We start from the raw sequence: 15908 nt of genomic DNA on the forward strand, positions 1-15908 counted from the left end.
TTTATGTCAGGGATCTCTTTTGATAGAACAAACTAAACCTATCCTAAAAAATTTCCAGCTTTTTCTTTGATTTCTACTTTGAGAAATTTACAGTCTAAAAGAATGTTAGGAGCAACATACATAATTTAGAACAGATCCAATTGGTTATTTAAAGATAAAACATTCAGATATTTACAAAAGGCCAGAAATATTAAAGTGAAAGTGTCACTCAGTCATGTCCAACTCTTTGCAACCCCATGGACTGCAGCCCATCAAGCTCCTCTGTCCATGGAACTCTCTAGGCAAGAGTGTTTGCCATTTCCTTCTCCAGGGGATCTTCCCGACCCAATTCCCTAACCCAGGGATTGAACACATGTCTCTCTCATTGCAGGCAGACTCTTTACCGACTGAGCCACCAGGGAAGCAAAATATTAGCTTAGTGCATTACAAATGTTTGCCTCTGACAGACGGGCTATTCTGTGCCACTGTACCTTCCTATCTGTGTGCTCAGTTACTAAGTCATGTCCGACTCTTTGTGATCCCATAGACTGTAGCCAGCCTGCTTCCTCTCTCCATGGGGAGTTCCAGGTAAGAATACTGGAGTGGGATGCCATTTCCTCTTCCAGGGTCTCTTACAGACCTAGGGATCAAAACCTTGTTTCCTGCACTGGCAGGTGAGTTCTGTAGCACTGAGCCACCAGGGAAGGCCATGCCTTCCTGTAAATGTCTTTTAATCCTCCTTGATTGACAGTCTCGGCCTTTTTTCACATCGGTGTTTACTTTATTTCATTTTTCTTTCCCCTTTGCTTGCTTTCTTCCTAATTTTGGTACAGTCCTGTCTCTGGTCATCACCTAGTACGCTCCAATTTGGCCAACTCTTCAGTAGACACTGACGATAGAGAAGAATGGCTTCCTCAAGTGCCCAGAAAATGAAGAAAAATAGGCAAGTGAAGAGTAGATATGGAAAAAGGGAATAGCACACGGTGAACGTTCAAGTTGCTTATAGCTGTTAACTTGAAGGCCAGCATTCTACACTGAATAGAAGGGCTAGAATTAAAAAACTCAGTCTTGCTGGCTTGAAGAATAAGAAAACTGAGTTTGCAGCAATCACAGCTACTGGGAACTGAGGGGGGTTTGTGAAAGAAAAGGACCACAGCCGGGAGCCCAAATATCCAGCTGAATCCTTAATCATGTACCTGTGGGGCCAACTACATGCTCCTCCACTAAGGTGAATTAAAAGTTAGCTTTGAGCTGCTGCCCTCTACAGGGCAGACAGAGTTTGCAGTTTGAGTGAAGTGAAAGTCGCTCAGATGTGTCCCATTTCTTCTGAGGTAAGGTAAGGTGAAGTCGCTCAGCCATGTCTGACTCTTTGCGACCCCACGGACTGTAGCCTACCAGGTTCTTCCATCCATGGGATTTTCCAGGCAAGAGTACTGGAGTGGGTTGCCATTTCCTTCTCCAGAGGATCTTCCCTACCCAGGGATCGAACCCAGGTCTCCTGCATTGTAGGCAAATGCTTTACTGTCTGACCCCATGGACTGTACAGTCCATGGAATTCTTCAGCCCAGAATACTGAACTGGGTAGCCTTTCCCTTCTCCAGATCTTCCCAACCCAGGGATCTAACCCAGGTCTCCTGCATTGCAGGTGGATTCTTTACCAGCTGATTTACAAGGGAAGCCCAAGAATACTGGAGTAGGTAGCCTATCCCTTCTCCAGCGGATCTTCCCGACCCAGGAATCAAACCAGGGTCTTCTGCATTGCAGGCAGATTCTTTACCAACTGAGCTATGAGGAAAGCAGTTTGAGTTCAGCCAAATTAACTGTCTACAAAAATAGTTAACAATTAATAAGTCAATACTTTTTGGAAAGTAGCAGAATTCAGTCTCTACAATGGTTCATCTGCACTGTTCACCACACAATCCAAAATTAATCCACATAGGAACAAGAAGATACAAACATATCTCAGAGATATTACAGGTTTGGTTCCAGACTACTGCAATAAACCAAATCACATGAGTTTTTTGGTTTTCCAATGCATATAAAAGTTATATTTGTACTGTAGCCTATTAAATGTGCAACAACATTACGTCTAAAAAATTTACATACTAACCATCATCTGAGCCTTCAGTAAGTGGTAATCTTTTTTGCTGATGGAGGGTTTGAAATATGGTGAGAATCAACAAAATGTAACACATTTTGGGAGAAAATGTTGTAGGAAAAATGGCACAAGTAACTTGCTTGACTGTAGGATTGTCACAAACCTTCAATTTGTAAAAAACAAACAAAAAAATCTGCAGTATCTGCAATTCACAAGAAAATGAGGTATGCCTGTGTGCCTCATTCTTAAGATAAAAGACAATTAACAGAGACGGACCTCAACATGACCCAGATGTTAGAATTTGCAGACAAGGATTTTAAAGCAGTAGTCTCTCATAACTATGTTCCAAAATATATAGAAAAATATGTTCATAATAAGGAATCAGACAACTCCACAAAGAAAAAGAAGCTTAAAGAAAAAAACCAAAGTGAAAATTCTAAAACTGAAAAATACCTGAAATAAAACATGTATTGAACAGGTGTAGCAGCAGAATGGAAGTGAAAGGAGTAAGATTCAGTGACTCTGAAATAGATAAATAGATATTATGTAATCTGAAGAACGGGGGGAAAATATTGGGGAAAGCAAAATAAAAACAAAAAACATGGGTAGAACCTCAAAGTCTACTGCAACTGACCTCAAAGTCAAAGGCAAGTCAATGGAAAAAGCATAGTCTTTTCAATAAGTGGTGCTGGAACAACTGGACATCCACATGCAAACAACCACAACAAAGTAGACAGACCTTACACCTTTCATAAAAATTAGCTCAAACTGGATCATAGATTTAAATATAAAATGCAAAAACTAAAAGTCCTAGAAGATACCAAAGGAGAAAACCTAGGGGACCTTAGATTTGGCTTGGTGATAGCTTTTTAGATACAACACCAAAACCACAATCCATGAAAGAAAAATTTGGACTTTATTTAAAATTGAAAACTTCTACTCTTCAAAAGACACCATTAAAAGCACAAAAAGACAAGCCACAGACTGGGAGGGAATACCTGCAGAATACTTATCTGATAAAGGATTGTACCTAAAATATACAAAGAACTCTTCAAACTCAATGAGAAATTAATGACCCAGCTGAAAATGCATAAAAAATGTGCTCATCACAGATACTATACAAATGGCAAATAACCATATGAAAAAATGCTTGACATCGTGTTATTAGGCAACTGAAAATTAAAACAACTGTGAGATTCCATCTCCCAACTAAAATCCAAAACACTGGCAACACCAAACATTGGTGATGATGTGGAGCAAAAGAAATTCACCCGCTGATTCTAGGAATGCAAAATGGTACAGCCACTTTGGAAGAGAGTGTGGCAGTTTCTTCCAAACCTAAAACAAAACATACATTACTCACATGATCCAGTAATCACAGTCCTTCATATTTACCCCAATGAGTTGAAAACATGTCCACACAAAAACCCGCACACAAATGTTTATAGCAGCTTTACTCATTAACTGCCAAAACTTAAAAGCAGACAAGATGTTCTTCAGTAGGTTAATGGATAAGCTGTGGTACATTCATACAATGGAATATTATTCAGCACTAAAAATAAATGAGGTATCAAGTTATGAAAAGACATGAAAGAAACTTAAACGCATACTGCTGGTGAAACAAATCATTCTGAAAAAACAACACACTATATGATTCCAACTATATAACACCTGGAAATGGTAAAATTATGGAGACAGTGAAAAGACCAGCAGTTGTCAGGGGTTGGGGGTTGTGGGGAAGGAGAAATGAACAGGTAGAGCACTGGGAAATTTTAGGGCAGAGAACTACTCTTTATGGTACTATAATGGTAGATATATGTTATTATACATCTATTAAAACCTACAGGACTGTACACACAACAAATGAAACTTCATGTAAACTATGAACTTTAGTTAAAAATAATGGATCAGTATTGGTTCATCAGCTGTAACAAACGTACCACATTAATGCAAGCTGTTAATAACAGGGGATAATGGAGTGTCATGAATAAATTGTATGGGAATGCTCTGTACTTTCTGTTCAACTTTTCTATAAAACTAAAAGATAAACGTACAGATTCAAGCTCAGTTAACCCCAGATTGAATACATGCAAAATGCACGCACACACTCATCCTGGCACATCACTGTCAAACTTCTTTTTTTTTTTTTTTTTTTTATCATCTCCCTTTTTTTTTTTTTTTTTTTTCTTTTTTTCTTTTTATTATTATTATTTTTTTTTCCCAGTGGGTTTTGTCATACATTGATATGAATCAGCCATGGATTTACATGTATTCCCAATCCCGATCCCCCCTCCCACCTCCCTCTCCACCCGATTCCTCTGGGTCTTCCCAGTGCACCAGGCCCGAGCACTTGTCTCGTGCATCCCACCTGGGCTGGTGATCTGTTTCACCATAGATAGTATACATGCTGTTCTTTTCAAATATCCCACCCTCACATTCTCCCACAAAGTTCAAAAGTCTGTTCTGTGTTTCTGTGTCTCTTTTTCTGTTCTGCATATAGGGTTATCGTTATCACCTTTCTAAATTCCATATACATGTGTCAGTATGCTGTAATGTTCTTTATCTTTCTGGCTTACTTCACTCTGTATAATGGGCTCCAGCTTCATCCATCTCATTAGGACTGGTTCAAATGAATTCTTTTTAATGGCTGAGTAATATTCCATGGTGTATATGTACCACAGCTTCCTTATCCATTCATCTGCTGATGGGCATCTAGGTTGCTTCCATGTCCTGGCTATTATAAACAGTGCTGCGATGAACATTGGGGTGCACGTGTCTCTTTCAGATCTGGTTTCCTCAGTGTGTATGCCCAGAAGTGGGATTGCTGGGTCATATAGCAGTTCTATTTCCAGTTTTTTAAGAAATCTCCACACTGTTTTCCATAGCGGCTGTACTAGTTTGCATTCCCACCAACAGTGTAAGAGGGTTCCCTTTTCTCCACACCCTCTCCAGCATTTATTGCTTGTAGACTTTTGGATAGCAGCCATCCTGACTGGCGTGTAATGGTACCTCATTGTGGTTTTGATTTGCATTTCTCTGATAATGAGTGATGTTGAGCATCTTTTCATGTGTTTGTTAGCCATCTGTATGTCTTCTTTGGAGAAATGTCTGTTTAGTTCTTTGGCCCATTTTTTGATTGGGTCATTTATTTTTCTGGAATTGAGCTGCAGGAGTTGCTTGTATATTTTTGAGATTAATCCTTTGTCTGTTTCTTCATTTGCTATTATTTTCTCCCAATCTGAGGGCTGTCTTTTCACCTTACTTATAGTTTCCTTTGTAGTGCAAAAGCTTTTAAGTTTCATTAGGTCCCATTTGTTTAGTTTTGCTTTTATTTCCAATATTCTGGGAGGTGGGTCATAGAGGATCTTGCTTTGATTTATGTCGGAGAGTGTTTTGCCTATGTTCTCCTCTAGGAGTTTTATAGTTTCTGGTCTTACATTTAGATCTTTAATCCATTTTGAGTTTATTTTTGTGTATGGTGTTAGAAAGTGTTCTAGTTTCATTCTTTTACAAGTGGTTGACCAGTTTTCCCAGCACCACTTGTTAAAGAGGTTGTCTTTTTTCCATTGTATATCCTTGCCTCCTTTGTCAAAAATAAGGTGTCCATAGGTTCGTGGATTTATCTCTGGGCTTTCTATTCTGTTCCATTGATCTATATTTCTGTCTTTGTGCCAGTACCATACTGTCTTGATGACTGTGGCTTTGTAGTAGAGTCTGAAGTCAGGCAGGTTGATTCCTCCAGTTCCATTCTTCTTTCTCAAGATTACTTTGGCTATTCGAGGTTTTTTGTATTTCCATACAAATTGTGAAATTATTTGTTCTAGTTCTGTGAAAAATACCGTTGGTAGCTTGATAGGGATTGCATTGAATCTATAGACTGCTTTGGGTAGAATAGCCATTTTGACAATATTAATTCTTCCAATCCATGAACACGGTATGTTTCTCCATCTGTTTGTGTCCTCTTTGATTTCTTTCATCAGTGTTTTATAGTTTTCTATGTATAGGTCCTTTGTTTCTTTAGGTAGATATACTCCTAAGTATTTTATTCTTTTTGTTGCAATGGTGAATGGTATTGTTTCCTTAATTTCTCTGTCTGTTTTTTCATTGTTAGTATATAGGAATGCAAGGGATTTCTGTGTGTTAATTTTATATCCTGCAACTTTACTATATTCATTGATTAGCTCTAGTAATTTTCTGGTAGAGTCTTTAGGGTTTTCTATGTAGAGGATCATGTCATCTGCAAACAGTGAGAGTTTTACTTCTTCTTTTCCTATCTGGATTCCTTTTACTTCTTTTTCTGCTCTGATTGCTGTGGCCAGCACTTCCAACACTATGTTGAATAGTAGTGGTGAGAGTGGGCACCCTTGTCTTGTTCCTGATTTCAGGGGAAATGCCTTCAATTTTTCACCATTGAGGGTGATGCTTGCTGTGGGTTTGTCATATATAGCTTTTATTATGTTGAGGTATGTTCCTTCTATTCCTGCTTTTTGGAGAGTTTTAATCATAAATGAGTGTTGAATTTTGTCAAAGGCTTTCTCTGCATCTATTGAGATAATCATATGGTTTTTATCTTTCAATTTGTTAATGTGGTGTATTACATTGATTGATTTGCGGATATTAAAGAATCCTTGCATTCCTGGGATAAAGCCCACTTGGTCATGGTGTATGATTTTTTTAATATGTTGTTGGATTCTGTTTGCTAGAATTTTGTTAAGGATTTTTGCATCTATGTTCATCAGTGATATTGGCCTGTAGTTTTCTTTTTTTGTGGCATCTTTGTCTGGTTTTGGAATTAGGGTGATGGTGGCCTCATAGAATGAGTTTGGAAGCTTACCTTCTTCTGCAATTTTCTGGAAGAGTTTGAGTAAGATAGGTGTTAGCTCTTCTCTAAATTTTTGGTAGAATTCAGCTGTGAAGCCATCTGGTCCTGGGCTTTTGTTTGCTGGAAGATTTTTGATGACAGTTTCGATTTCCTTGCTTGTGATGGGTCTGTTAAGATCTTCTATTTCTTCCTGGTTCAGTTTTGGAAAGTTATACTTTTCTAAGAATTTGTCCATTTCATCCAAGTTGTCCATTTTATTGGCATAGAGCTGCTGGTAGTAGTCTCTTATGATCCTTTGTATTTCAGTGTTGTCTGTTGTGATCTCTCCATTTTCATTTCTAATTTTGTTAATTTGGTTTTTCTCTCTTTGTTTCTTAATGAGTCTTGCTAATGGTTTGTCAATTTTGTTTATTTTTTCAAAAAACCAGCTTTTAGCTTTGTTGATTTTTGCTATGGTCTCTTTAGTTTCTTTTGCATTTATTTCTGCCCTGATTTTTAAGATTTCTTTCCTTCTGCTAACTCTGGGGTTCTTCATTTCTTCCTTCTCTAATTGCTTTAGGTGTAGAGTTAGGTTATTTAATTGGTTTTTTTCCTGTTTCTTGATGTAAGCCTGTAATGCTATGAACCTTCCCCTTAGCACTGCTTTTACAGTGTCCCATAGGTTTTGGGTTGTTGTGTTTTCATTTTCATTCATTTCTATACATATTTTGATTTCTTTTTTGATTTCTTCTATGATTTGTTGGTTATTCAGAAGCGTGTTATTTAGCCTCCATATGTTTGAAGTTTTAACAATTTTTTCCCTGTAATTGAGATCTAATCTTACTGCACTGTGGTCAGAAAAGATGACTGGAATGATTTCAATTTTTTTGAATTTTCCAAGACCAGATTTATGGCCCAGGATGTGATCTATTCTGGAGAATGTTCCGTGTGCACTTGAGAAAAAGGTGAAGTTGATTGTTTTGGGGTGAAATGTCCTATAGATATCAATTAGGTCTAGCTGGTCCATTGTGTCATTTAAGGTTTGTGTTTCCTTGTTAATTTTCTGTTTAGTTGATCTATCCATAGTTGTGAGTGGGGTATTAAAGTCTCCCACTATTATTGTGTTACTATTAATTTCCTCTTTCATACTTGTTAGCGTTTGCCGTACATATTGCGGTGCTCCTATGTTGGGTGCATATATATTTATAATTGTTATATCTTCTTTTTTGATTGATCCTTTGATCATTATGTAGTGTCCTTCTTTGTCTCTTTTCACTTCCTTTATTTGAAAGTCTATTTTATCTGATATGAGTATTGCGACTCCTGCTTTCTTTTGGTCTCCGTTTGCATGAAATACTTTTTTCCAGCCCTTCACTTTTAGTCTGTATGTGTCTCTTGTTTTGAGGTGGGTCTCTTGTAGACAGCATATATAGGGGTCTTGTTTTTGTATCCATTCAGCCAATCTTTGTCTTTTGGTTGGGGCATTCAACCCATTTACATTTAGGGTAATTATTGATAGGTGTGGTCCCGTTGCCATTTACTTTGTTGTTTTGGGTTCACATTTATACAACCTTTCTGCATTTCCTGTCTAGAGAAGATCCTTTAGCATTTGTTGAAGAGCTGGTTTGGTGGTGCTGAATTCTCTCAGCTTTTGCTTATCTGTAAAGCTTTTAAATTCTCCTTCATATCTGAATGAGATCCTTGCTGGATACAGTAATCTAGGTTGTAGGTTATTCTCTTTCATTACTTTCAGTACGTCCTGCCATTCCCTTCTGGCCTGGAGGGTTTCTATTGATAGATCAGCTGTTATCCTTATGGGAATCCCTTTGTGTGTTATTTGTTGTTTTTCCCTTGCTGCTTTTAATATTTGTTCTTTGTGTTTGATCTTTGTTAATTTGATTAATATGTGTCTTGGGGTGTTTCGCCTTGGGTTTATCCTGTTTGGGACTCTCTGGGTTTCTTGGACTTGGGTGGCTATTTCCTTCCCCATTTTAGGGAAGTTTTCAGCTATTATCTCCTCGAGTATTTTCTCATGGCCTTTCTTTTTGTCTTCTTCTTCTGGAACTCCTATGATTCGAATGTTGGGGCGTTTCACAGTGTCCCAGAGGTCCCTGAGGTTGTCCTCATTTCTTTTGATCCTTTTTTCTTTTTTCCTCTCTGCTTCATTTATTTCCACCATTTTATCTTCTACCTCACTTATCCTATCTTCTGCCTCCGTTATTCTACTCTTGGTTCCCTCCAAAGTGTTTTTGATCTCATTCATTGCATTATTCATTTGTAATTGACTCTTTTTTATTTCTTCTAGGTCTTTATTAAACAGTTCTTGAATCTTTTCAATCTTTGTTTCCAGGCTATTTATCTGTAACTCCATTTTGTTCTCAAGATTTTGGATCATTTTTATTATCATTATTCTAAATTCTTTTTCAGGTAGATTCCCTATCTCCTCCTCTTTTGTTTGACTTGGTGGGCATTTTTCATGTTCCTTTACCTGTTGGGTATTTCTTTGCCTTTTCATCTTGTTTAGATTGCTGTATCTGGAGTGGGCTTTCTGTATTCTGGAGGTCTGTGGTTCCTTTTTGTTGTGGAGGATTAACCCAGTGGGTAGGGTTAGACGATTGGCTTGTCAAGGTTTCCTGGTTAGGGAAGCTTGCGTCAGTGTTCTGGTGCATGGAACTTGATTTCTACTCTTTGGAGAGCAATGGAGTGCCCAGTAATGAGTTTTGAGATGGGTCTATGTGTTAGGTGTGACCTTGGGCAGCCTGTATGTTGATGTTCAGGGCTATGTTCCTGCGTTGCTGGAGAATTTGCGTGGTATGTCTTGCTCTAAAACTTATTGGCTCTTGTGTGGTGGTTGGTTTCAGTGTAGGTATGGAGGCTTTTGGACAGTCACTTATTACTTAAAGTTCCTTGTAGTCAGGAGTTTTCTGGTGTTCTCAGGTTTTGGGCTTAAGTCTCCTGCCTCTGGATTTCAGTTTTATTCTTCCTGTAGTCTCAGGACTTCTCCAACTATGCAGCCCTGATAAGAAAACTTCTAGGTTAATGGCTAAAAGATTCTCCCCCGTTAGGGACACCCAGAGAGGTTCACAGAGTCACATGAAGAAGAGGAGAGGGAGGAGGGAGATAGAGATGAACAGGAGGAGAAAAAGGGGGACTCAAGAGGAGAGAGACAGATCTACGCAGCTGTCTGTTCCCAGAGTGTTCTCCGTAGCCCAGTCACCTACAAAGATTCACAGAATTGGATTGGGAAGAGAAGGGGAAAGGAGGAAATAGAGGTGTTCTGAGGTAGAAAACAGAGAGTCAAGATTGGGAGAGAATAATCTTCGGTTTAAAAATAGGGCTTCTCTTCTTTTTTTTTTTTTTTGTAAGGTTATAGTGTATTGAAAATGAAAATTAAGGAGTAGTAGAGGAGTACTAGAGGACTTTAAAAGAAATAAGAGAAAAAGAAAAATAGAAAATAGAAGAGAAAAAGGAAAGAAAAAAAAGAAAGAAAAAGAAAAAACAAGAAAAAAAAGGGAAAAAAAAAAAGAAAAGAAAAAAAAAATTTTTTTTTTTTTTTCCCCTAATTAAAAAATCATAAAAGTCTATGGAAATGAAAGTTAAGGAGTAATGGGGGAGTAATAGGGGATTTTAAAGGAAAATAAAAGAGAAAAAATAAAAAAGAAAAAAGAAAAAAAGGAAAAAAAAATTAAAAAAATAAAAAAAAGAGAAAAAAGTAAAATTATATCTAGGAGTTTCTCTGGAGCTGTTGCGGTCAGTGTGGGTTCGGCTCAGTTTCAGATAGCTCCTCGTTCCAGCTTACGCTTCTCGATATCTACAGGCTCCTCCGGTGTAGACAATGTTTCCTAGAGGGATTTTAATCTGTTGCACCAGTCCCTTCTGAAGCGGTTCCCTTTGTTTATTTGGCTTCTGTTTGCCGGTCTCTTCAGAGCCTCATTTCCGCCCTGACACAGGCGGGCGGAGGTGGACTCTTATTCAGGTAGCTAGTTCCGTCGCTCCGCGGGGATGGGCTTGCGCCGCGGGGATGGGCTGGGGCTGCCAGGAGGGGCTGACGCTGCCCTCTCCGTCTGCGCTGCTCAGGCTCCCGGCTGTTCTATATGGAGCGCGCCCCGCGCTGCGCGAGGTTCCAGCCCTCGGGTGTTCCACATAAGCACGGAAGGAAAAGCTGCGCCCGCTCTCAGTGCCTTCCCCGTCAGAGCGGTCCAGGCAGCCAGGGGCTCGGTGGGCGCACTCTCCCCAGGTGTGGCGCGCCCCCTCCCCTCCGCGGACCCAGTCTCAGTTTCCGCTGGCGCCAGTCGGGTGCGCGCGCCTTCTGCCCTCCGCGTCCCCAGCCCCAGTCCCCGCCCGCGCCGGTCGGGTGCCTGCGCCCTGTGTCTCGCCGCGACCTTCCCCTCCCCCCTGCCTCCTGCCTCCGGCGGGGCTGGGCCGGTCCGCAGCTTGCGAGCTCCTCTCTGGACCCTCTCGGTCTCTTTGTTCTGCGAACGGCCAGCAGTGTGTTCGGGCTGGTTAATTTACTCTCTCTCCTCTGGTCTCCCACAGTTCATGTTGGCAACTCACAGAAGCTCCCTCCGATTGTCCTCAGGGCACTCAGGCCCGGACCCTACCCCAAGCAATGCCGCCTAAGAGCTCCCGGGACGGATCTCCGTCCTTAGCTCTTTTGTCTCACTTTTTATCTTTTATATTTTGTCCTACCTCCTTTTGAAGACAATGGGCTGCTTTTCTGGGCGCCTGATGACCTCAGCTAGCGATCAGAAGTTGTTTTGCGAAGTTTGCTCTGCGTTCAGTTATTCTTTTGATGAATTTGTAGGAGAGAAAGTGGTCTCCCCGTCCTACTCCTCCGCCATCTTGGCTCCTCCCTCCACTGTCAAACTTCTTAAAACTAAAGTGAAAATCTCAAAAACCAGAAAAAAGGACATTATATACATAGAAATGATTTGAATGAACACTGACTTTTCAGAAACAATGAAGGCAAACTTCCTTTGCTTCTCCATAAATTTCCATTCATGAGTTTCTTCCTTATACTTTATAATCTAAGAAAGCATTTTTGTGTGGAAAGTTCTAGTGGTGAAATATGAGAAACCTACAAAAGAGTGTATGTGTATGCGTGTGTGAAAACGAAAATAAAAGCAAGAATTTCCCCTTTCCTTACATCATGTCTGTTTCCTTGGTGCTCCCAGACTGTAAAGTTAGCAGGAGTAAGGCTAACACTGAACTAATACAATGATTTTGAATGGGGAAAATGCTATTAAGCATTTTAAAAAATTATTTAAAAAAATAATCTGGCATGTGCAGGTATAAAGATTAGACAATCTAAATTATTTTTTTCCCCTGTTTCATAAACTGGATACCATGGCAATAATTATTAATATCTGATCTGATATCAATTTTGTGTGGATGTTAAAAGGTCTAAAACCTAACAACCATTAACTAACGTCTTATGAATTTTAAAAGACTCTGGAAATTCAGGGTCTAAAGATTTCCACTGAAAGGCAGTGAAAAGACATTAATCCAGGGCATAATGAGTCACAAATGCCAAGAAAGGGCCTGGCAAGGTGGCAAATGTGACCGTAGAGGAAAAAATAACACTAGAAAATAAAGAGGAATTCTGCCTTCTTTTCTATTACATTGTTAGGAAAATATTTACCCATTTAATCACAACAACTGCTGACAGCAATCAAAGTTAGCAAGGACAATTGCTGCTTCTGTATCCACTTCAGTTGCAGGATTAATTTGGCAGTCCACCAACATGCTCTGCAAGGTTGCACAAACACTCCCAGCAAAGCAAAGGAACAGTAAGAGAATTACTATTTGTTGAGGGCAACCTTCCAACCAAGTCCTTGGATGGGTGCTAATAAAAAACTGGGGTACTGGTTCTACTTGAAGATAGAAATCTAATTAATGACAATCTTTACCAAAGTCAATTTTGCTCCCATTCAAATGTGTCCTTTTCCTTACAAGAATCAGTCAAACTTTCTCTCTTACCCAATAGTCCTGCAAGCACTTAGTAATACTGTCTCTTGAGCAACAAGTGCATCTGTAATGTATTCTGGCGGTGGTGGTGCTTTGGTCACTAAGTTGTGTCCAATTCTTGGAATCCCATGGACCGCAGCCCACCAGACTCCTCGGTCCATGGATTTCCCAGGCAAGAATACCAGAGCGGGAAGCCATTTCCTTCTCCAGGGGATCTTCCTGACCCAGGGGTCGAACCCACACCTCCTGCATTGCAGGTGGTTTTTTTTTACTGCCGAGCCAGCAGGGAAGCCCTCTAACTAACCAATAACAACCAAAACACTAACTACCATTATAGATAAGCCAGTCTACCTTTCTGGACATCAGCGTCTGCAACTATAAAACAGGGAAATGGATAAAAGTATGATCACTAACTTTAACACCATAGTGAATGGTGTCCCAAAGTCATAAACTTCATACTTTCTCCGTGCAGGTGTTGATGCACATTCTTTCCTTACATAGTTTTAATCAAATTTTCATAGGGGTCTGTATTAAAAAAAAAAGTGGTAAGAATCACTAATAAAACAGTAAACAGAGAAATCAATAAAACTATGCTTTCCTTTTAAGGACGATAACTCATGACAATGTAGCTGTTAAATAATTTGTGTCTCCTGAATACGCCATCTAAAAAAAAAAATAAGTATGCTACTGTATGAAATTCAGAGTTGGAAAGGGCACTGACAAATTAAATCCTTTTGTCTCAGAATATCTATTTTCCACTGGAACTGTTCACATGTCATTTTGGCTTGTCTGAGCTCCAGATCCCCCTAACCAACTGTCTACCTGGTATCTGCACTTCAGCACCTCAATATCTCTTCCAGGTCTATCCCTTCCCCCGTTTTCCTCACTCCCCAAGGAGTACCATGAACTCAGTTCTTCAAACCAGAAACCTGAAGTCATTCTTGGCATTTCCTTCTCAAAGACCTGCCACTCCAACCGATCACCAAGTTGTGTCAAATCCACCTCCAAATCTATCTCAAACCATCCCTCCCCTTTTCCCCAATCCCACTGCCCTCCACTTGAATCAAAACCATTATTTGATGTTGCCTAGATCTCTGCCATAAGACTCTTAAGTGGTCTTAAACTCTCTTCCTTGCTACACACGTAGATTCACAGTCCTGAGGAAATGGGGACAGACTGGAAACCAGATCGCATTACTCTTCTAGGTAGGAGGCTGCTTTCTTTAGAATCCAGAATCAAACCGATCACCTTTACAGAGCCCTCGGGTCCCTGGAAAACCAGAACCTTGCTTCTTAGATCCTGCCAAGTGTTTTCTTTCCCAAGGCCTTGATATGAGTCTCATCTGAAGGTTCTTCAAACCTTAAAGACATAAGGTTCTTAAAGACATGTGGTCTGAAGGTTCTTCAAACCATAAACACATAAAGACAAGCTGTCATAGTCTTAAAAATTCCACTGACTGACCATTTGCTATGAAAAGGGAATTTACATACTTTAAAAAAAAAAAAGTAACGGCAGAATTTATGTACTCAGTGACGGCACTTTTCCGGAATCAGAAAGAAGAGAGGGAAAGGGCTTAAGGCAGGTTCTCCAACAGAACGCCATAAAGCATTTGCTGGGGGTGGGGGTGGGGGCAGGTCATTCGTGCAGAGGTTCCCCAACGACAAGAGAATCTTCATTCCTTCCAAGCCTTGCCCACCCTGTGACCAGGTCCGAGGCCGCCAGCTCGTCTGAAAGGCACCACTCCGCCCCAGGTCGCCTCGCGCTTAGGGGGCCCCCGCCCCGGTCTTGCCAACAGCTGACCTCGAACTAGGAGGGTCACTACCGCGCGGAGAAGGAAAACGACCTTCGAGGTCAGGAGCAAGCAAAACCGTGATGGACAATGCCTGTCGCCTCGCACGTATGGTTTCTCCTAACTCAAACAATGCTTCCGGATTGGATTTTTTTTTTTTTTTAATTAAGTCCCCTTGCCAAGGAGACCCCGACTCCCAGCCGAAACCCGACGTTTCTCCCCCGCGCCCCACCTAGGGGCGCGAGAGGCGGGGCCGCGGCGCTCACCTCGGAGCAGGGCCATGGCGGCGGGCGGGCGGCTGCACTCGGGTCCCCGGCGGCGACGCCGCGGTCCCGCCAGCCACGCCCGACTTTAAGCGCTCGGGGCGGTGTCAGCGAGGTTACGCCCCTGCCCTTTCCCCTACTTGGGAGGGACTGTCCGAGCGCTCCCCTCTGGGCCCCGCGTCGCCCTTGTTGGCGCCATACTGGGTGGGAACCAATGGTGCCAAAAACCTCGCGGGGAGACAGGCCTCCCCACAGGAAAACGTTCCCCGAGAGCGGATTCTTCCCATCTCACTGTTTTTTTACAGTCCCTCTCTGTTAACCAATCGAACGTTTTGACTCTCCCCTGCCCAACCTAGCCTTTGGAGCCCCTCCCTGCGCCAAGGTAAATAGCGGTTCCCCTCCTCCTCACTCCCGGCTTCTCTTCAATGTGTGACCCGGAGGCAATAGTGTGAACGGGCAGCCAAAAGGGCGGAAAGGGTTTGAGGAAGGTTTGAGGCGGCCGAGCCCGGCCGGAAGTCGGGTGGGCGCGGAAGACGGCGTGGGAGGGGATTGGCTGAGCCGCTCTGGCAGGCGGGGTGGGCGGCTGCGCAGAACAGCCCAGGTGGGGGTGAAGCCGAGGCGGCTGGACTCGCTCGGGAGATACCGGCGCGCGAAGCGGGGCAGGGAGGTTTGCAGGGTTGGGTGTAGCGAGTGGCGTAGGGGACAGGGCGCCCCCGGGTCCACGATGCAGCCCCCGGATGAGGCCGCAGTATTTTCCTTATATGATCGGGCCCCATAGCTGGCGGCGCCGCCGGCCCGGAGCCTGAGAGGATTATGAAAACGTGTCAGGCGAAATGGGGCCAGGGACCCGGGGGCTGGGAGGTTAGGGAGAGGCAGTTAGGCTAAGGTTTGGGTGTGGTTAGGGTGACCCCTGCCGCTCTGCGAGCCCTGGTCGATGATGACGTGACCACTGCGCAATCTGAGTTCTGGGAACTAGGTGATGGAGCGTGTTCTGAGAACGGACTGAGACCG

At 41.9% G+C, this 15908-nt stretch overlaps 1 protein-coding gene and 2 non-coding genes across 3 annotated transcripts in view; 2 read left to right on the forward strand and 1 right to left on the reverse strand.

The window, feature by feature from the left end:
* Window positions 1–14969, reverse strand: part of ACAA2 (acetyl-CoA acyltransferase 2) — a 38308-nt gene extending 23339 nt beyond the window's left edge. The window contains exons 1-2 of the mRNA XM_061131127.1: window positions 14901–14969; window positions 14094–14204 (exon numbers count right to left, since the gene is read on the reverse strand). Coding sequence (XP_060987110.1) covers window positions 14094–14204; window positions 14901–14916 — 127 coding nt within the window. The 5' untranslated portion in view covers window positions 14917–14969. The remainder of the gene's footprint in view (window positions 1–14093; window positions 14205–14900) is intronic.
* A 638-nt stretch (window positions 14970–15607) lies between these two features.
* On the forward strand, window positions 15608–15750 carry LOC133047875 (small Cajal body-specific RNA 17). Its single transcript, XR_009690882.1, has one exon. It is a non-coding gene; the product is annotated as a small Cajal body-specific RNA 17 (non-coding RNA).
* Window positions 15751–15825: 75 nt separating this feature from the next.
* LOC133047872 (small Cajal body-specific RNA 18) lies at window positions 15826–15908 on the forward strand. Its single transcript, XR_009690879.1, has one exon. It is a non-coding gene; the product is annotated as a small Cajal body-specific RNA 18 (non-coding RNA).

Source organism: Dama dama, chromosome 27 (genome assembly GCF_033118175.1).
Source record: "Dama dama isolate Ldn47 chromosome 27, ASM3311817v1, whole genome shotgun sequence".
Classification (NCBI taxonomy): domain Eukaryota; kingdom Metazoa; phylum Chordata; class Mammalia; order Artiodactyla; family Cervidae; genus Dama; species Dama dama.